Source organism: Crinia signifera, chromosome 7 (genome assembly GCF_055691185.1).
Source record: "Crinia signifera chromosome 7, ASM5569118v1, whole genome shotgun sequence".
Taxonomy (NCBI): Eukaryota; Metazoa; Chordata; class Amphibia; order Anura; family Myobatrachidae; genus Crinia; species Crinia signifera.
In genome coordinates this window covers 31308089-31329287 of record NC_139223.1, presented here as the reverse complement: position 1 = coordinate 31329287, position 21199 = coordinate 31308089, and the positions used below count along the sequence as shown (strand labels likewise).

The 21199-nt window shown below is 45.3% G+C and overlaps 1 protein-coding gene and 1 pseudogene across 1 annotated transcript; both read right to left on the bottom strand.

Annotated features, from left to right (window-relative positions):
* Nucleotides 1-3700: 3700 nt before the first annotated feature.
* On the bottom strand, nucleotides 3701-6821 carry LOC146020012 (uncharacterized). The gene is made up of 2 exons (XM_083152753.1): nucleotides 6173-6821; nucleotides 3701-6130 (listed from the first exon to the last, which is right to left on the bottom strand). The coding sequence occupies exon 2, from the start codon at nucleotides 6016-6018 to the stop codon at nucleotides 4033-4035; it is 1986 nt and encodes a 661-aa protein (XP_083008879.1). The 5' UTR covers nucleotides 6019-6130; nucleotides 6173-6821; the 3' UTR covers nucleotides 3701-4032.
* Nucleotides 6822-17584: 10763 nt separating this feature from the next.
* Nucleotides 17585-20128, bottom strand: LOC146021158 (zinc finger MYM-type protein 1-like; annotated as a pseudogene).
* Nucleotides 20129-21199: the final 1071 nt, after the last annotated feature.

Genomic DNA, 21199 nt, shown 5'->3' with positions numbered 1-21199 from the left:
AGCGATACTACTGTCGGAAACTGGTGTGGGCGTTACATGTAGGCAGTGCTACTGTCGGCAGCTGGTGTGGGCGTTACATATAGGCAGCGATACCACTGTCGGCAACTGGTGTGGGCGTTACATATAGGCAGCGCTACTACTGACAGCAACTGCTGTGGGCATTACATATAGGCAGCGCTACTACTGTCGGCAGCTAGTGTAGGCATTACATATGGGCAGCGCTACTACTGTCGGCAGCTGGTGTGGGCATTACATATAGGCAGCGATACTACTGTTGGCAGCTGGTGTGGGCATTACATATAGGCACCGATACTACTGTCGGCAGCTGGTGTGGGCGTTACATATAGGCAGCGCTACTACTGTCAGCAACTGGTGTGGGCGTTACATATAGGCAGCAATACTACTGTCGGCAGCTGGTGTGGGCATTACATATAGGCAGTACTACTACTGTCGGCAGCTGGTGTGGGCGTTACATATAGGCAGCGATATTACTGTCGGCAGCTGGTGTAGGCGTTACATATAGGCAGCGATACTACTGTCGGCAGCTGTTGTGGGCGTTACATATAGGCAGCCATGCTACTGATCGGCAGCTGGTGTGGGCTTTACATATAGGCAGCGATACTACTGTCGGCAGCTGGTGTGGGTGTTACATATAGGCAGCGATACTACTGTCGGCAGCTGGCGTGGGCGCTACATATAGGCAGCGATACTACTGTCGGCAGCTGGTGTAGGCATTACATATAGGCAGCAATACTACTGTCAGCAGCTGGTGTGGGCGTTACATACAGGCAGCAATACTGTCGGCAGCTGTTGTGGGCGTTACACATAGGCAGCGATACTACTGTCAGCAACTGGTGTTGGTGTTATGTATAGGCAGTGCTACTACTGTCTGCAACTGGTGTGGGCATTACATATAGGCAGCGCTACTACTGTCAGCAACTGGTGTGGGCATTATGTATAGGCAGCACTACTACTGTCAGCAGCTGGTGTGGGCGTTACATATAGGCAGCAATACTACTGTCAGAAGCTGGTGTGGGCGTTACATATAGGCAGCGATACTACTGTCGGCAGCTGGTGTGGGTGTTACATATAGGCAGCGCTACTACTGTCAGCAACTGGTGTGGGCGTTACATATAGGCAGTGCTACTGCTGTCGGCAACTGGTGTGCAGGGCTGCCAAGAGAAATCCTGGGCCCCGGTACATCAACTTCCAGGGGCCCTCATGGGGGTGACCACAGCATGTTAAGGGCATGTTTAGCCCAAATATACACACAAAAAAGACATTCACTTTCCCATATAAATACCCCCACTGTAGTCCCATCTCTCCATCCCCGCCGGTGGCCCGGGTTTGTCCTACCGGAAGTGCTTTGCACCATACTTCCAGTAGGAATAGGAAGTCAGGGCACACTCACTTGCGTTCCACTGATCCCCCTCCACGTTCCACTGGCCGGCAGTATCCAGCTACATCATAAAGGCAGATCCACGGCACCCATTCACTGGGATCTAAAATCGCCTTTTCTGTTACAGCTGGGTGCCATGTATCCCCCTGTCATGAGCTGGGTACTGCCAGACAGTGGAACACAGAGGGGGAGCAGTGGAATGCACGTGAGTGTGCCCTGACTTCCTACTGTGCGTGATAGGGGAAGTAGGGTGCCGAGCAGTTTTGGGTGGATGGACCCGGGCTACAGTGGGGGTATTTATATGGGAAAGTGAATGTCTTTTTGAGTGTATATTTATGCTATATCGCCCTGAGGACGGGGGAGACCCTGCAAGTGCTAGGTGCTAATGCAGTCATTTCTGCATAATTGCTTGTGAGAACTATGTAAAAAACGGACCCGGACTAAACCCTGGACTACCGAACTGGACATCAAAATCTGCAGTCCGGGTCTTGTAGTGTCCGGTACGGGGGGTGTCACGTCCGGGGGGTCCCTGTGATAGCTATCATCAGGGATATGGGGAAGGGGAGATTACAGCCTCCCTGTGTGGTCTGGACCATCCGGTTTTTGCTACATGCCCGGACCATACAGGGAGGCTTTATTCTCCCCCCCCCACCAGGCCTCCCCACAGCTCCCAGCCCCTATTTTGGAATGCACTTAAAGGGCGCAAGAAAGACCCAAATATTTGTGGGGACTATGTAAAAACCGGACCCGGACCAGACTCCAGACAGGACATCAAAATCTGCAGTACGGAGCTTGCAGGGTCCAGTCCGGGGGGTGTCCTGTCTGGGGGGGGGGGGGTGGTGTGTCTTATCCGGGGGGGGGTCCCTGTAATAGCTATCACCAGGGACATGGGGGAGGGGAGATTACAGCCTCCCCGTGTGGTCCGGACCGTCCGATTTTTGCTACATGCCCGGACCATACAGGGAGGCTTTATTCTACCCCTCCTCCTCTACCTGGTGACGGGTGTCACAGGCAGCCCCCCGGACAGGACACCCCCCGGACCGGACGCTACAAGCTCCAAAATGCAGTTTTGATGTCCGGTCCAGCAGTCCGGGGGTTTTGTCCTGGTCCAGTTTTTACCCATACCCATATTTGTGTGGTATTCCACCATGTACTCCAGTTTCCTTCTATACCCCCACTTCTAAAATCCCACTTCCACCACTGTCGAGAAGAGAGAGACAAAGAGAGACAGACAGAGAGAGAGACAAAGAGAGAGACAGAGAGAGAGACAGAGAGAGACAGAGAGAGACAGAGACAGAGAGAGACAGAGAGAGACAGAGAGACAGAGAGAGACAAAGAGAGAGAGACAGAGAGAGACAAAGAGAGAGAGACAGAGAGAGAGAGACAGAGAGAGAGACAGACAGACAGAGACAGACAGAGAACAATTAAGTATTAAGACAGGCAGGGCATAAAAAAATGAACTTACAGGGCAGGACTCGAAGTCAGCCAGATTCAGGAGCTCCCCCGGCTCCAGCCTCCACTTCATCTTCCCCTGTCACATGCCGCACGTCCTGCACGTGACCTTACGACCTTCCCCTCTCACGTCCAGTGTTGTGTGCAGACACAGAGTTTCTCTATTCTCTGCAGACGCTCCGCAGCATGCCGGCCTCTGTCACTGTCTGCAGATCTGCACACAGTAAGTAAGTGACACAGGCTGCCGCTGCTGACACGCTCTCCCCAGCGCCCGGCCAGCCACCACCCCCCGCGCTGCCGCTGCATTAATTTTTTTTTTTTTTATAAAGTGGGTCTGTGTATCCCCTGGCCCGGGCCCCCCTGATAGGCCCGGGCCCAGGTAAAATGTACCCGCCCCCCCTGCCTCTCGGCGGCCCTGCTGGTGTGGGCGTTACATATACAGATAGGGCAGGCCTTATGCTTGCTGGCGAATCGCCAGCAGCATGCTGCTGGCGATCCGCCAGCAACACGGCGCGCCATCTGACTGAGACGCGCGTGCGTCCCCCACGCACGTGCGTCTCAGTATCCGGGCGGCCGGCGGGCGAGGCGGACGCAATACTGTCCGCCTCCCGCTCGAGGGGGGCTGGGGGGACCCGAGGAGGCTGTGGGGGGGTGCGGGCGCCCGGTGTGGGCACCGGGCGACCGAGGGCAGCACCGTCGGAAGGGGACGCTGAAGGAGAATCGATCATGCGCCGATGTATCGATTTCCTCATATTTTAATTACCTTATTTGACCTCAGTGTGAAAACCCCTTAGAGCTCCGTGAGAGTGTAACCTCATATGATATGACCAGTAACGAGGACCACAGACACAAGGTTAACTCTGATTTAATTATGACAAAACAACATATTTATACATACGGCGCCGGTTCAATTACATGATTGGTTAATATTTGGTGCAGAGGTAGGGGAATAACAGCATCTGTTAGCTTATACGTCGCCTTGTAGGGGAGTATGTAGCAAAGTTATGAGAAATCACAGAATGTACGGTTTCTGAGGAAAGTTACAGAGTACGGGATAGCAAGCGAGTACTGGAAACAAGCCAGAACATAACTTCTTGAGATAAGCAGGGACAGAAATTATAAGACAGAGAAACAAGATGGCTGATTAACCCTTCAATCCCCTCTTAGAATCAATGTCCTTTTTAGACAATTTGATTCTTGTAGATGGCATCTTGTTTGGTACGGTGAATTTTGACATATTCACCATAATCTTCTGGTGAGGGAGGGCTTTTGGCGAGATCAGTGTACATAGCAGGTGTTACATTATCCAGGTACTTGGAACCAATCTTCTTGCATATGGGAAAGACACAATATCCTACTATCATAAGTACGATAATTACAATGAGAATAAATATGCCTATTTGTGTTAGTGCGTGTTTCCAATCATTTAACCATCCAAACCAGCTACTCCAGGGGTCCGTGACACCTGAGTTCTTCTTGAGTTCGATGGATAAATCTTCTAGATGTTTAATAGCTAGGGTAGTTTTCCCATTAGGACCTGTGTTGTCTGGGATATAAGTACAGCATCCATCAACCTTACCTATGTACACACAGGTTCCTCCTTTCTCGGCAAGCATCATATCTAAAGCCATGCGATTCTGAAATGTCATTTGTGATGTAGCTTCCAACTGTTCAGCAATACCTTTCAAAGCGTCCCTAGTATCATTAACGAAGCGCTGTTGATTATAATATATGTAATTTATCCAGTTCACATTTTTATTGATGGTTACCTGGGGAAACAGGGACTCGAAGCCGGCAGCGACCTCATCACGAGCCTTAAATTCTTTAGGAACTCCCCGGGGAACACCAATAGTGTCTATGTATATGTGTGGATCGAAGCTTTCCTTTGGAGCTTCTCTTTTGTTTCTGGAGTTTGTGTTAGGTTTATCTGTGGGAGGAGGCTCAGGCAAATCGGCTGGGAGAATGTGTATGGGCATAATGATCTTTGCCAGGGCACACTCTCCTTTCCAAGGATTGTCCAGCTTTGTCCTGAGTCTCATGTCTCCACAAATAAAATAAATGTCTCCTAATGATTTTTTCATGGTGGGTACACTGATATGTCTTCGTTCAGCACAATACCCATCAGGAAACAATTTCAGATCTACAGTGTTTTGTGCAGTGCTGTTTGAGTAATAACATGTATAATTACCAGGATAAATGGTTATGGTACTACCAGGATTGGTATTCTTTACCATTATGGGATATTCTTTCTTCCATTGTTCACATTTAGTTTCTTCTACAATAGTATCAGTATACAGGCTAAAGAAACATTTATCTTGGTCTGAAGGTATGTGTATGGGCACCGTACCCAAGTGGGGTCTGGATTTTCCACACACATAACAATCAGTTTGATTAACTTTACGTGCATTATATTTCATCCATTCTAGCCAATAATTTACGTCAGATAATCCAGTTTCTATGGATATAGTGTCTTCGTAAGTGGGGTTGTTAATGGCTAACATTTCATTAAAAGTAGTGACATGTGGTTTAAAGAATGATGATGGTGTTTTAGGTTTTACAGTGGTTTTGAGGGCGGTGTATTCTGGGTTATCATACATGTCCTTTAAATGGAATCTTCCCCTTGGGCCCCCGCTTTCTCCTGATTGATGTTTACCCATGACATACAGTCCGGCATCGCCGGGGGCCGGGTTTTCTATGTTAATGATAAATTGGCTATTGCAAGTGCCCTTTTTTCGTAGGGACATACGGGTTAGTAAGGATCGACCATGGGACCATTTCTGGAGGCCAACATCGGGGCGATATCCCCAGTTTTGGCTGCTCTCAAAGACAGTGGTATCTGCTCTAGTGTTCCACCCAACAGCCCCCCATGAGTTGCAAGAATCTCCCCAGTAAGTACTAGTGACACAGATATATACGTGACTTACAGCGTGTGGTGTGTGGTGGATGTTACACAGCCAGGGCAGCGGTGGTTCTCCTCGATTCCCGCCTTGATTATTTGAACAAAGTACAATATCACAATAAGAAAATATAAAAGTAGCGACAGTCGTGCTAGAAGAATTATACCAGAAGGTAAAGCGTCCATCATTTTGGGTTATATCAACTTCAGCAAAACAATTATAAAGAACAAGCCCGAGTAAAATCACTAGGGCTAAGGTGGGGGGAGTCATATCCTGTAGCGTCGTCCTCGGCTTCAGAATGTTGTACCCCTGATTCCTCGTCACCTCCAGCCGGCAGGTCTTCTCCAGGTTGGAGGTCAGAGCCACTGGCCCCCGTTATTACCTCGTCCTGTTGGAGGTCAGGGCTGTCTGCCCTCGTTAGCACCTCTCTCGTCCCGTCTGTGTCAGTCTCGGGATCGGTGTCGACCTCTGTGTTGACGTGTGGTGGAGGTGGAATTTTCTTCACTCTGGATGCATGGATCCACGTTGGTCCTTCGTCGGTGAGGACAGCCGTCCTGGTAACCGCGACCACTTCTGTTTCTGGACCGTAGGTGAAGTCTCCTGGATGCTTATTTCTGGGTAGGATCTTTACAACGACCTTGTCTCCAACCCTAAATGGGTGAGTGGGTATCTGTGGATGAGAAGGATTCTTAAAGATAACATTTTGTTCAACTTCATTAAGTTTCTGTATTAGGGATCTGACGTACTCTTCTCTTATTATTTCTAAGTCTCCTTCTGTGGTAACTAAAGGTTTCCTTGCCCAGGGAGTGGGGAAAGGTCGACAATGACCAGGGCATATTCCTGTCTTCCTGCATTATTGATATGTGTAAAATCTATTTGAAGATGTGTGAATGGTGTGGTTGGGTATTCTAGATGTTGGTGTCTTGCTTTATTTGGGTTGTTTGGGTTGTTTCTAAGACACACTATACATCTACTGATGTACTGTTTTACAAGTTCTTTGGCATTAGTAATGTAGAAATCATTGGAGAGGAGTAAAGTAGTTGTTACTATACTATGGTGTCCTACTCCGTGGTAATGTGATATGAACAATGATGCACTGGTTTGGGGTATACATGGTTTCCCCTCTTTGCAGATTAATCCAGTTCGTGGATTCTTCTGCAGTATTGGATATGTCCAATCGGATAGATCTGAATTAGAGGCAGCAGCCTGTAATTCTGTCAGTAGGTATGTATCATCTAACGAAGGAGGCGAGATGACAGCAAGAGTGAGGTTATATGTTGCTGTAGTGGCAGCACGTTTAGCAGCGGTATCAGCGAGAGCGTTGCCTTTGCTGATGTCATCCTTTCCTCCAGTGTGTGCTTTACAATGAAGGATGGCAATTTGAGATGGTAATGTAATTGCGTGTAAGAGATCTGTGATGAGTTGCGCATGTGATATGCCTTTCCCATCAGCGCCAGTGAAGCCTCGGCGTTGCCAGATCATACCATGATCATGAACAACTCCGTAAGCGTATTTGGAGTCTGTGTAAATTGTGACAGGTTTGTCTTTGTAAATGTGACAAGCTCGAGTGAGTGCAATGAGTTCTGCAGCCTGTGCTGACTGTAAGGGGATTGTCTTTGCTTCAAGGGTGGTGTTTGGAAGTTTAACCACTGCATATCCTGCCTGGTACGTGTTGTCATTGGGACGGCTGCAGGAGCCGTCAACAAATATTATGTCGGCATCGGGGATAGGCACAGTCGACATGTCTTGTCTGGGTGAAGTTTCTGAGTCAATTGTCAGAGTACAGTCATGTTGAGGCGGCGCCTCGTCGTCAGGTCCTTTAAGACCTAAAAGTGCGTTTAGTACAGGGACAGGTCCTTCTGAGTTTGTTGCGTATTTTACAGTGAGAGAAGGGTTCCCTAGTAGGAGTACTTCATAGCCGCTGAGTCTTTGGGCAGACATGTGTTGTGTGTGTAGACCTTTGAGGATGGAGAGGACATTATGTGTGGTATGTAACACAGTGGGATGTCCTAATGTAAGTGATGTGGACATCTCAACAACCATTGCACAGGCAGCCAGTGCTCGAAGACAAGCTGGCATTCCCTGCACAGTGACAGGCATTACCTTTGAGAAGAATGCGACTGGGCGCATTTTGCCTCCATGAAGTTGGGTTAGTACGCCCGCCATAGTTGTACATGTGTCCCTTGCAAACAAGTGAAATGATAACATATAGTCCGGGAGACCAAGCGCGGGACTCTGTACTAACATTTCTTTCAACTTTTCAAATGCAGAATACATTTCATCTGACCATTGTATAACCTTGGGTTTGTCTTTGAGTGTGCATTGTCTCAAGATATTATCATAGTAGGAACAATCAGAAATCCACTGTCTGCAGTAATTTACCATACCCAAGAAAGACAACATATCCTTCTGGGTAGTTGGGGTGACCAGGCCCAATACAGACTGTATGCGTTGTGGACTGATTTTCCTTTCCCCCTCAGAGAGTACAAAACCCAGGTAATTGACATGCGTTTTACACCATTGCAATTTTGCTCTTGACACCTTGTGTCCACATTCTGCTAACCAGTTTAACAATGAAATTCCATCTAACCGGCTGGCCTCCTCGGTGACACTACAGAGAAGCAGATCATCTGCATACTGTAGCAGGACAGAACTATGGGGGGGGTGCCATGGAGCCAATGTGGCTTGGAGGACTATGCTATAGACCACGGGAGAGTCAATATAGCCTTGGGGTAAACGACACCACGTTAATTGTTTACCTTCAAATGAAAAAGCAAATAGTAATTGGGTCTCTGTGTCTATAGGAATGCTAAAAAACGCATTTTTCAAGTCTATGACACTAAAGTGGGTTGCGTTTGCAGGGATTGCTGAGATGAGTGAGTTTACATCTGGTACTATAGGTGCAATAGGGACAATGAGGTCATTTACTTTTCTCAAGTCCTGTATGAATCTGACAGCACCATCAGCCTTGAAAACGGGGTTGATGGGTGTCGAGTAAGGTGAGATGACGTATCGCAGTATGCCTTGTTCAAGAAATTCTTGTATCATGGGTCTAAGACCTTCTATTTTCTCAGATGAGAGTGGGTATTGTCTAGAGAACACTGGCTGTGTGTCTGGTTTGAGTTTGGCTTTGTAGGGTGTGCATGGTACGAAACCAGTGTCATAAGGGCCAGTGGCCCAAATTCTATCATCAATTTGATCAAGTGAGTTGTCCAGAGTATTTTGTAGTGACACAAAGTGTGGGGAGGTGACTTGGAGCTCACTCCCTTGTGGAGAGGGTGAGATGGAGATGTGGAATTTACTAAACAAGTCACGGCCTAGTAAGTTAACAGGACATTCTGGGATGATCCTGAATTGGTGTATCCCTAAGTGTTTTCCCTTGTCAGAACGTATGATAACTGGGTCAGTCAGGTAAGTGTCTGTGGGTATCCCGTTGATTCCCATTGAAGGAGTAGTCTTTTGCAGTTCACCATCATAGTTAAGAGAACACAAAACACTGGTGGTGGCCCCGCTGTCCACTAGAAAAGACATTTTTTTTTTATCATCTACATACAATGTGATGAGGGGTGAATCTTCCCAATGAGTAGTGAACTGTGCAAAAGATGGGACACCCTCCTCCGGGCCCCGTCAATGGGTAGGGTCAGACCAGTCCATTCTGAATCGCACATGGTCTTGAACTGGTGTAGAACCTGATCGGGACAGTCCTTGTTGGGGCCTTTGTGTGTAAAGTTGTTGTGGTTTCTGGGAAGGGAATGGACAGTTCCTAGCCCAGTGTGTGTTTTGGCCACAGTTAAAACAAGTTGTCTGTTTAGGGACTGTGCCAGTGTTATTATAATCCCTGTTATATGGAGGGGCCCGATGATGTTGGTGTGGTGGGCCTTGTGATGGTCTGAAGGGTTTCCTTTGACCATATTGGGGTGCCCTACTCTGTCTATTTGGTGGGCCCCTGTTGTCTTGTTGATAACTGTGTGTTGTGACAATTGTCTTTTTCATGTCAAAACATCCAGCTGCCTCCTTTTCATACAAATGGGTCTCAAATTCCTGGAGGGTGTCTGAAGTCCGGGAAGAGACACTTTGTTTAACTGGCGTGGAAATGGAGGGGTGTAGGTTATTGATAAAGGTGGAAATGAGTAAAGGGAATATTTCAAGAAATAGTCCCGCTTCCTCAGTCCAGCATCTTTTAAATCTCTTCCAAAATTCAGTGACTGTAGGTTTCTATTTACATGAAACTGCAATAGGCAGCGATGTTCAGTGCTAGGGAGAGAGAGACCAATACTGCAGCTTCCCCCTCAAACCCCCCCCTCTTCCAGCAAAGACACAGAAGCCTAGCAGGAATCCGCCGTACACCCTGAGAGCTCAACAGAAAATAGATCTTTCAAAGCTGAACTGGTGTACGGTGATTTCATTCCACATGTCAGTTATCTCCTGTGCTTTGTTAAGGGGATAATCTGCAGCTGTTTACTATATTGCAGGGATCGGGGTATTAATACTGGGGACTTGATTCCAGTCCCATCTATTATATTGTCCACCTCATGGATTAACAAGGTAATAATTTGTGGGCAACATATTCCTTACATATTTCACTAGGTAATGGGGGTGGATAGACTGTTTTATTCTTACTATTATTTCCACCCATGTCGGGGTATGATTGTGTATCAATATTTCTGACTATGAATGGGAGCGTGGAAAGTTCTTAATACCCAGACCAGGGGCACCGTCTCAGTCAGGCAGGTCGGGACCTGTGGCAGCAGACTGTGAGGGTTGGTCTTTATCTGAATATTATATGAACTATATTTCCTCTAGATACATCCCATTAAATATAAAAGTACAAAATGTTAGTGAAACAACAGACCGTCTACGTGACGGTGGACAGAGTCTTGTTGTTATGTGAATACTGTATATGAAGCCTCACGTTGCGTTACCCTTAAGAGTGAGGGAGCATAAAGTCCGCAAGTCTGTTGGCATACAGTAATCAATGAGACTATTGAAAGGGGTTATTGTGCGTCAACTTACCAGCCGCACGGTTTACAAAGAAATACAGATATCACAAGTGTGTATACTTACCAATCACACAGGGATATTGAAACAAGAAAAACTTATACTTTAAACTAAACATAGTAAGAAAATTTGGCCAATGAAATAGTGGGTGTTCAAAATGAGGTTCTATTTGGATAAAGACCCCTGGTCTCTTCGTACTCCAAGTACGGTATCTGATCCTAGATCAGTGTGTACACAAAACAAAGATAGAAGATTTTAACTTCTATGAACTGACATCCGATATCCCCCGGGGATAGAGTCATAGGTTCAGGATCGAGTTTGTCCGTAACCTCACAGCGGTCTCAGAGTAGACTTTTGGAGTCTGCTGACGACCGTGTAGGAATGAACTTCGAATCCCGCGGCCGAGCCCCCAGCTTGAAGGAGAATCGATCATGCGCCGATGTATCGATTTCCTCATATTTTAATTACCTTATTTGACCTCAGTGTGAAAACCCCTTAGAGCTCCGTGAGAGTGTAACCTCATATGATATGACCAGTAACGAGGACCACAGACACAAGGTTAACTCTGATTTAATTATGACAAAACAACATATTTATACATACGGCGCCGGTTCAATTACATGATTGGTTAATATTTGGTGCAGAGGTAGGGGAATAACAGCATCTGTTAGCTTATACGTCGCCTTGTAGGGGAGTATGTAGCAAAGTTATGAGAAATCACAGAATGTACGGTTTCTGAGGAAAGTTACAGAGTACGGGATAGCAAGCGAGTACTGGAAACAAGCCAGAACATAACTTCTTGAGATAAGCAGGGACAGAAATTATAAGACAGAGAAACAAGATGGCTGATTAACCCTTCAGACGCGCGCGCACCTTGTGCGCGCGCGTCCCCTTCCGACACACAGATGGCGCGGGAGCAGGGAATGGCGATGGCGACGCCATCGCCATCCCCTGCAAAGATGAGCCCGGCCCCATCTGTACTGTAGGCAGCTACTACTGTCGGCAACTGGTGTGGGCATTAGTTAAAATCAGCGCTATTACAGTTGGCAACTGGTGTAGGCATTAGGTATAAGCATGGCTACTACTGTCAGCAACTGGTGTGGGCATTAGTTATAAGCAGGGCTACTACTGTCGGCTACTGGTGTGGGCATTAGCTAAAAGCAGCGATATTACTGTCGGCAACGGGTGTGGGCATTAGGTAAAAGCATCGCTACTACTGTCGGCAACAGGTGTAGGCATTAGGTATAAGCAGGGCTACTATTATCAGCAACTGGTGTGGTTGTTATGTATAGGCAGCACTACTACTGTCGGCAACTGGTGTGGGCATTATGTATAGGCAGCACTACTACTGTCGGCAACTGGTGTGGGCATTATGTATAGGCAGCGATACTACTGTCGGCAACTGGTGTGGGCATTATGTATAGGCAGCACTACTACTGTCAGCAACTGGTGTGGGCGTTACATACAGGCAGCGATACTACTGTCGGCAACTGGTGTGGGCATTATGTATAGGCAGCACTACTACTGTCGGCAACTGGTGTGGGCGTTACATACAGGCAGCGATACTACTGTCGGCAGCTGGTGTGGGCGTTACATATAGGCAGCGATACTACTGTCAGCAACTGGTGTGGTTGTTATGTATAGGCAGCACTACTACTGTCGGCAACTGGTGTGGGCATTACATATAGGCAGCGCTACTACTGTTGGCAGCTGGTGTGGGCATTACGCATCGCTACTACTGTCGGCAACTGGTGTGGGCATTAGTTATAAGCAACGTTACTACTGTCAGCAATTGGCGTGGGCATTAGGTATAAGAAGCGCTACTACTGTTGGCATCTGGTGTGGGCATTACGCATCACTACTACTGTCGGCAACTGGTGTTGGTGTTAGGCATCACTACTACCGTCAGCAACTGGTGTGCACATTAGTTTAAATCAGCGCTAATACTGTCGGCAACTGGTGTGGGCATTAGCTAAATGCAGCGCTATTACTGTTGGAAACTGGTGTGGGCATACGGTAAAAGCAGTGCTACTACTGTCTGCAACTGGTGTGGTTGTTATGTATAGGCAGCACTACTACTGTCGGCAGTTGGTGTGGGCATTATGTATAGGCAGCACTACTACTGTCGGCAACTGGTGTGTGTGTTACGTAAAATCAGTGCCAAGACTTTTGGCAACTGGTGTGGACAATACATATAGTCAGCGATACTACTGAGGGCACAGTGGGCATTATGTTATGCAAAGCTACTACTGTGGACATTTTGGGGGAAATTTATGTGAGTTGTATTTCACATGGGATGTTGCTATGGGCAACCAATCAGAAACTACTTCTCATTATTTTAGCACCTTCTAGAAGATAAAAGATAGCATCTGATTGGTTGCCCATAGCAACATCCCATGTGAAATACAACTCACATCTTAGTAAATTTCCCCCTTTGTGTATGGGCACTACTATGAAGTGTAATGTGAATAAAAGGCACTAGTGTCATATGAGCATAAAAGTGTGCAGCATATTGTGTGAGGGGAATTACGGCGTGTGGCATAATGTGTAAGCGCATCACAATGTGTGGCATAATGTGGAATAGGCAGTACTGTGTGGCATTACCACGTGAGCCATAATGTGTAATGGCATTATGGTGTTATTGGTACTGTTATGTTGCCATGCCACTTCCCCATGAAGCCACACCCCTATTTTTTGGCGCGTGCCTACGGCGTGCCCCAGTTCATGGGGCAGTCACAAATTCACTTTCTGGCACAGGGCACCAAAATGTCTAGTTATGGCACTGGTGCTGTATAATGTGAATAAGATGGTTTACTGTGTGACGTAAGTTGAAATGAGTGGCCTTGCCCCATCCACATAGTTTTTTTGTGTGTGCGGTCCCTTTGTAAATTAGGAGAGGGCGCAAATGTAAAGTTTGTAGGAGGGCACCGAACACCCTAGCACCGGCCCTAACCACAAATGTTTTTTCTAATGCATTTCATCACACAATCGTAGCCCCGTGCTGCCCCCCTCTCCACGCAGCATTTTACTGCGATTCGATGACCTGTGGGGTGATAGCAAAGCCGACATATGCAATTGTAATTTAATTTGGCTCCCCCTCCCCACAGGCCCGATAATCGAAGTAAAACGTCATGGAGGGGACGAATTATGTAAGAAGTCTAGTTACAACACTGAGCAACCACAAATTCTGCTGTTGCTGTGCTGCTTTTCAGGCTCTGAGTCCCAATATTTACAGTAAGTGCAAGTGTGTGTGAGGCAGCATTTGTATTTACATATGGCGCCATTTTCATTCAGTCCAACAATGCGCCAAGATGGGGAGACGCTAGCGTCTCAAACACTTGCTTGTCCCATTGCTGCGAATGTGGTGCACAAGTATCACGCACGCACGTCCCAATCTCAGCTAATGGTGCGTCGAGATGGGCAGACATGCCGCATTGTTGGGTTGAATGAAAACTGCTCCAACTGTAATTAAAATAAATAAGTATATATAGTGGGCCCCTACCTTTAGGGGCAAAGGAATATTATATATATAAAGCAGTGCCACTCAGGGGCTTGTGCAAAACTTTGTTTTAATACAGTATGTCACATATACTACAGCATTTTGAGGTGTATAACCCCTTTATTAAGGTGTTGTTTTCGCTGAGGGCACCGGGGCAGTAGTGTTGTGTCAGTGAAGTGCTGGACTACTTTCTAACATATATGTGTCCACGCCACCATGTATTACCTTTAGTAAAGTTGTGGCAAGCGAAGGTGATCTAGTCAGGTCGCTTAGAAAAGGGTCTGAAATTGCCCCATTAAGGCTTTAGGAGGGGAGCTCATGAACATGTTCCCCCTCTCTGAGAGGTGCTCTCCCTCCTCCCATTGTTCAGAATTATACATGGGCTGAAAACTTCATATACATATTTTTTAAGTATATGTATTCAAAGTAATCAGCCCTGTTTCCTGCAGTGTCCTCAGCCGAATTGTTTAGGCGGCGCAACACCTGTAACTAGGTGGAAACACGTGCATCTTTCAGCTTCAAGTTCGGCAGCAATACTGATGTAGTAACCCCGCCTACTGTTATGATGGCCATGCCCATTTTGATTTGGTGCCGCCCACATGAGACCACTTCCAGAAATTTTCCAGGGCCACTTTTGGTCCCCAATCCGCCCCTGCCCCCAAATAACAAGAAGCTAAAGGATGGATAACACCAGGGTCAGTCTCCAGAGAAGAGACCTGTTTACATGAAGGTGTGAAATCCCTCACATACACAAGCTTCAAAGCCAGATGAAGGGAGTGAGTTAATCAGCCCCTGGACAGGTAATAAGAGACCCTGTTACATTCATGCAACTGCACCCAGCATAGGAAGGGTTAAGAATTCCTGAGGGAGGGGGAGAGGGGTGCCTTTGGGATGTAAGTGGGTGTTTGCAGGGAGAGAGGGGAGAGATGTGAATGAGAGCCAGCGCTGGGAGTCGTGGACTAGCGTGTCCTGCCCATCTGAGCTTAATCTGAAGGTAACGTGGTAAGGTTCTGATAACGTGACTAATACTGATGGCCTTTCTGTATATAATGTATATAGACTGTAATTGCTGATTTTACATGTATAACCCGTGAGTAAAATAAAGGTAATACTTTTGTACCTTTGCTATTGTGTATTCCTGTGCGATCTTTGGAACTCGGAGTGACCCCGGGGCTCTGCTTTTGAGCACCCTAATGGGTGCTTACAATGTTAAATGCACCCCCACGCCACCCCCCCACTATAAACGTGAACCCGAAGCGTGGCGAGCGCAGCGAGCCCTCGAGGGGCGGCGGTACGCGTCCTATGACCTTTTCATACCCCCACTATCCACGTAGGTGTGGAGTTGAGAATAGATTAGTGTGGCGAGCGCAGCGAGCCACCGAGCCCGAAGCGTGGCGAGCGCAGCGAGCCCCGTGAGGGGACGCGGATACCTTCACAGGTAAACGCATCCCTTTGCGGGCTTCACAGGTATCCGCGTGCGCTCGCCACGCTTCGGGCTCGCCACACTAATCTATTCTCAACTCCACGCCGACGTGGAAAGTGGGGGTATGAAAAGGTCGTAGGACGCATACCGCCGCCCATCGCGGGCTCGCTGCGCTTGCCACGCTTCGGGTTCACGTTTATAGTGGGGGGGGGGGCATGGGGGTGCATTTAACATTGTATGCACCCATTAGGGTGCTTAACATTGTATAAGCACCCATTAGGGTGCTTATACAATGTTTAATCGCATCGCATCGTATGGCATTGTATGCCATGTACAATGGCATACAATTTGAAAATTGTATGCCATCGTACACTAACCAACGAAATCGCGTCGCATCGCATACCATCGCATGCGTTATGGTATACGATGCGATGGGCGCCGCCAAAATACACAAGTACCAATTCATCTTTTATACAAGTATTTGGAGTCAGCAAGTTACCTGTAAGGAGGAGGGACGGATTTAAAGAAACTATTCCAGCACGTAAAGGATGACATGAATATACCAGATGATCATAACAATGAATCCAATTGGTTCAGCCATCTGATTTATACCCACTGGCAATGACGTTCGGGTCCAGCCTTGACAAAGCCATATGTGAAACGCGCGTTTGCCGGATGCACACGATGTGTAAATGTTTGCTGTTAATGTACAAATTTACTAAATGTGTTGGTTAGATCGAGCAGTCTATAAGATAGAAATAGAAACAGTGCCTACCGCTAGAATTGACATCAGAGAAGCGACACCGCTAAGCGGGGATTGGTGTAAATATGTAAATATGGGGTACAGATTATTAGACCGTGCGCTGATAAGCAGCTAGTGGAAACCAGACAAAAAAGTGAAAAGCCAATTCACACCCAACGATACAATACCATACAGAGTATGAATGATTTCCTCAGCGCTAGTAATGATTCTTTCTTGTTCTCATATGGGATATGCCCAAAAAGAAGAACAAAGAAGGAAAAAACAATAGTGTGATATTGTTTCTAGGTTTTTCAGTATAATAATGCAATACGCCTTTAAATGTAGAAAACTTGTACCAGATTTTATTGTCTACCTGGATAACAGTAGACAACAGCGTTTTTGGTTTGAGGGGGATAATCCACCACCATAGGATCCACTTTGTCTTCTATTTCCAATGTTCAATTAAGCTCAGAGGGATGAGAAAGACATCATGGTGCAATACGTTTTTTAATATAAAAATTTCTTTAAAAATGTACACGGATGGTATAAACAGAGGACTCTCACCATGTGAATATGTCCACAATGCAATTGTAGACAATCAGACAGGGCCATTGCAAGGCATCTAGGCGCCCTAGGCAAACCTACAGGATACCGCCCCCCCCCCCTACCAACTTCTCACATACACAATTGACTTTTAACATTTTTATTAGCTATATTTTTAGATTGACAACCTAAATTATAGCAACAATAAATATCATATAACAGTAACATCAATAACTGGCACATATTACAGGAAATGTACTGGAAGAAGTGCAATAATAAATAATACTATAAAAGTAGCAGCAATAACATTAACAATGTACAGGAAATGTACTGGAAGAAGTGCAACAATAAATAATACTATAAAAGTAGCAGCAATAACATTAACAATGTACAGGAAATGTACTGGAAGAAGTGCAACAATAAATAATACTATAAAAGTAGCAGCAATAACATTAACAATGTACTGGAAATGTACTGGAAGAAGTGCAACAATAAATAATACTATAATAGTAGCAGCAATAACATTAACAATGTACTGGAAGAAGTGCAACAAACAAAAAAACAGTATAACAGCAGCAATAACATTAACACTTTGTACTGGAAGTGTACTGAAATAAAACGCAGCCATAAATTAGATTTTTACTTTCCGTGCCTTCAATTTAGCAAATTTAGAGACAAGCTCTTCGAGATCCGCTTTTAGACCGATCTCATGTTCTATTGACAAAAGAGAGAGACCAACAAGTCTTTCTTGCATCATGGAAGATCGAATATATGTTTTAATCAACTTCAGCTTTGAAAAGCTTCTCTCACCACTGGCCACAGACACAGGGAGGGTCAGAAGGATGCGAAGAGCGATACATGTGTTTGGGACAATATCTGTCAGCTCACTTTTACACAAAAAGTTTAATACACCTTGTGGAGGTGTAAACTCTGGAACTCGTCTTGCAATACTTTGCAATTCACTACATAAATCAGATGCATCAATGTCTTTGGAGTCCCCATGTTGTAAAGCTTGCTCTAACTTGCAACAATCTTCCATAATTTCCATCGTTGTTCTATTCTGTAAACTATGAACATTATAAAGGAAGCCAAACACAGAACTGATTTGATTTATCTGTGTGAATCTTTCTTCAACTGATTGTATAGCTGTATCAAGCACAGCAAAATAAAACTCTACTTTGAATTTTTCCTTTGGGCTTCGGATAGGTGCATCCTCTGCTTCATAGATGAACTGTTTCCTCTTTGTACTAATGCGAACAGGTTCTGCATCAAACTGCGCTGGTACCTCGAATGCTTCAGCAAGTTCGCCAGCCTCGTCCAGTACTTTTCCAAACCCTTCATCACTCCTGCAGTCTACAAGAAATTTCTTTGTTTCATTCAATTGTTTAATGGCATTGTGTAGGTCATATTCCTTTGTCTGAAGCTGTTTGCTAGTTATATTGACCTCAAACAATATACGATGCCAAACCACCAGAGAAACCATAAACGGAAAAGTCGAAATGGCTTTTGAAAGACCTTGTGCCTGTGTTCTCGTGGTGTTGCCAGATGCTCCAGTGAGGGTATGGTCATTATAGATTTCAATTAGGGCATCATAAATCTCACCAAGCTGAAAGCGTAGAGGTTTCAAAGCATCAATTCGACTTTCCCATCTTGTGTCACTCAATGGCTTAACTGTTAGACTAGGCACATAGCGCATTAGAACTTCCCATCGACGTGGGGATGCGGAGAAGTACACATACACATATTGTACTAAATCAAAGAAGGCTGTGGCCGCCAAACAACACTTAGCAGCATCATTCACAACTAAATTTAAAGAATGTGAACTGCAAGGAACAAACAACGCTCTTGGGTTAACATCCATAATTCTTCGTTGCACACCATTTTCCTTCCCTTTCATATTGCTTCCATTATCGTAGCCTTGGCCACGTAAATTTCCAACAGGTAACGACATCTCTTCTAACTGGTGAAGGATAATTTCTGTCATACCAGCACCACTAGTTTCCTTTAGTGGCAGAAATCCTACGAAATGTTCTTTTATGCACACAGGTTCATGATCATCAGGTAATGAAGCTATGTTCACAAAGCGAAGGATCATGGTCATTTGTTCAACGTTGCTTACATCAGGTGTACAATCAACAATTATTGAAAAGTACTTGGCAACTTGGGCAGATTGAATAATTTCTTCTTTGATGGTCTTGGCTAAAAGCTGAATTAATTAATTCTGTATATCTTTCCCAAGGTAGTGTACATGGGTCTCTTTATCTTTTATTTTGCGAACATGTTCCCTCATTAAGGGGTCGAACAAAGCAAGGTATTCAATAAATTTCAGGAAGTTCCCATTTCCCGCTGTGTGCAATGTTTCATTTGTTCCACGAAAGGCCAGATTTTGCATACCGAGAACTCGCACTAAAGCAATCAGTCGTATAAGAATTTGCTGCCAGTAGTTTTCTTTTTCTTTGATAATGCGCATATTTTCTCCATCAATAGTTTTGTTGTTTCTCAGTCGTATTTCAAGCTCCTTCCAGTTTTGAGAATTTTCCAAATGTGCATTACTTCTCTCATGTTGTGACAGAATTGCAGTGATATTCTTCCAATCTTTTGAACCTTTGTCAGCGAGAGATGATAGTGGGTTGTTTGTGTTATTACCAAATAACTTGCAACAAAAGCAAAATACAGAGTTCTTTGATATAGAATATTGTAGCCACTGACGGTGCATTATGTCTCCATTAGGAAGTCTTCTTTTGTAATAATTTGTTAAAAATCTTCTCTGATTGGCATCTTTAGGAAATTCAAACTGCTGAACTTGTTCTGGTCCATGTTCTACCAAAATTTGACGCATATTATCATCACAGTTTATCCAAGTAGCAGGGTCACTATAGTTGAAGCTGCAGCTACTTTCATTTTCTGACACCTCTTGATCCAGCTGGACTTCACATGGTTCCACGTCAACATCTACAGTATGTTCATATACTGTGTCAGTCTCTGAGACTGTAGACATGACAGTTGGCTCAGTTTGAGTCTCAGGTTGAACTTCTGAAGTAGAGCTACCGTCATCATCCTGGTGTTTTGGCCGAAGATACTTAAGAAAAGATCCTTCTTGCTTGGCTTGTTCCTTTTCCTTTTCAGCCCTCCTTTTTAGAAACTGTGCTCCAGATAGTTTTTTTTTATCTGCCATGGTAGAAATTCCACTGAAAAAGAAAATCCTTTTTGCTGTAATGTTTTCATAAAGATATACCTAAAAAACTAAATTTTATAGAATACCTAACCAGTTTAAAAAAATACAGCATACAAATGGGAAAGTGACTATTAAAGTGATATATTTTCGGTCATAAAGAAATCATCAAAACATGAGCTCTTTCTTTGTTCTCATCTTACCTATTGAATCACTCTTTCAGTGTTTGTGTCTCTGATTCCACCTCCTGTTCCCTACCTCTATCAGTTGGAATACTGCAAGGCTCAATCTTATTTCCTCTGCTTTTCTCAATCTATACCACATCAGTAATCAGCCACAATTAAATCCTTATTATATCATCTAAGGAATATAGCCAGAATCAAGCACTTAATTCCCTCAGAAGATCTGCCTAAAGTCATGCATGCATTTGTATCATCGCGCCGTGACCAATGCAATGCCCTCTACCTCGGTCTCCCAGCAAAAGAATAGCACCGCTTGCAGTTGGTACAAAATACAGCTACCAGGCTATTAACCAATCAGCCCCATTCCAGCCACATAACAGCCATTCTGCACTCCCTTCACTGGCTGCCTATAAGATGGCGAATAATTTCCAAGATTAAATTACTGACTTGCAAAGCTCAACATGACCAGGGCCCAAGGTACCTGCAGCAGCTTCTGATCCATTATTGTCCCACTCAATTACTGTGATCGGTTGATGAAGAATTACTAACAGTACCCAGAAATTCCCTGAATTCATCTGGGGGGGTCGAGCTTTCAGCGCTGTGGCTACAACTCTATGGAACTCACTTCCTCGCACAATGCGAGAAGCTTCCCCTCTGGAAACATTCAAAAATAGACTCAAGACTTTCCTGTTCCGCCAAATATTTCACTAATGTCCCTTGTTCAGTTGTTAATTTTTTTTAAAATATTTTGTGCTGTAAAAGGCTAATGCAAGCACTCTTTATAGTAGGAGAAAATATATTATATATAGTGTTTGTAGGCTGTCTGGTTAACACTCACGTTTTGTAGTCCCTCACTGCGGTCTGACGTCCGGTCTGGAGCTCGCCTTCGTGT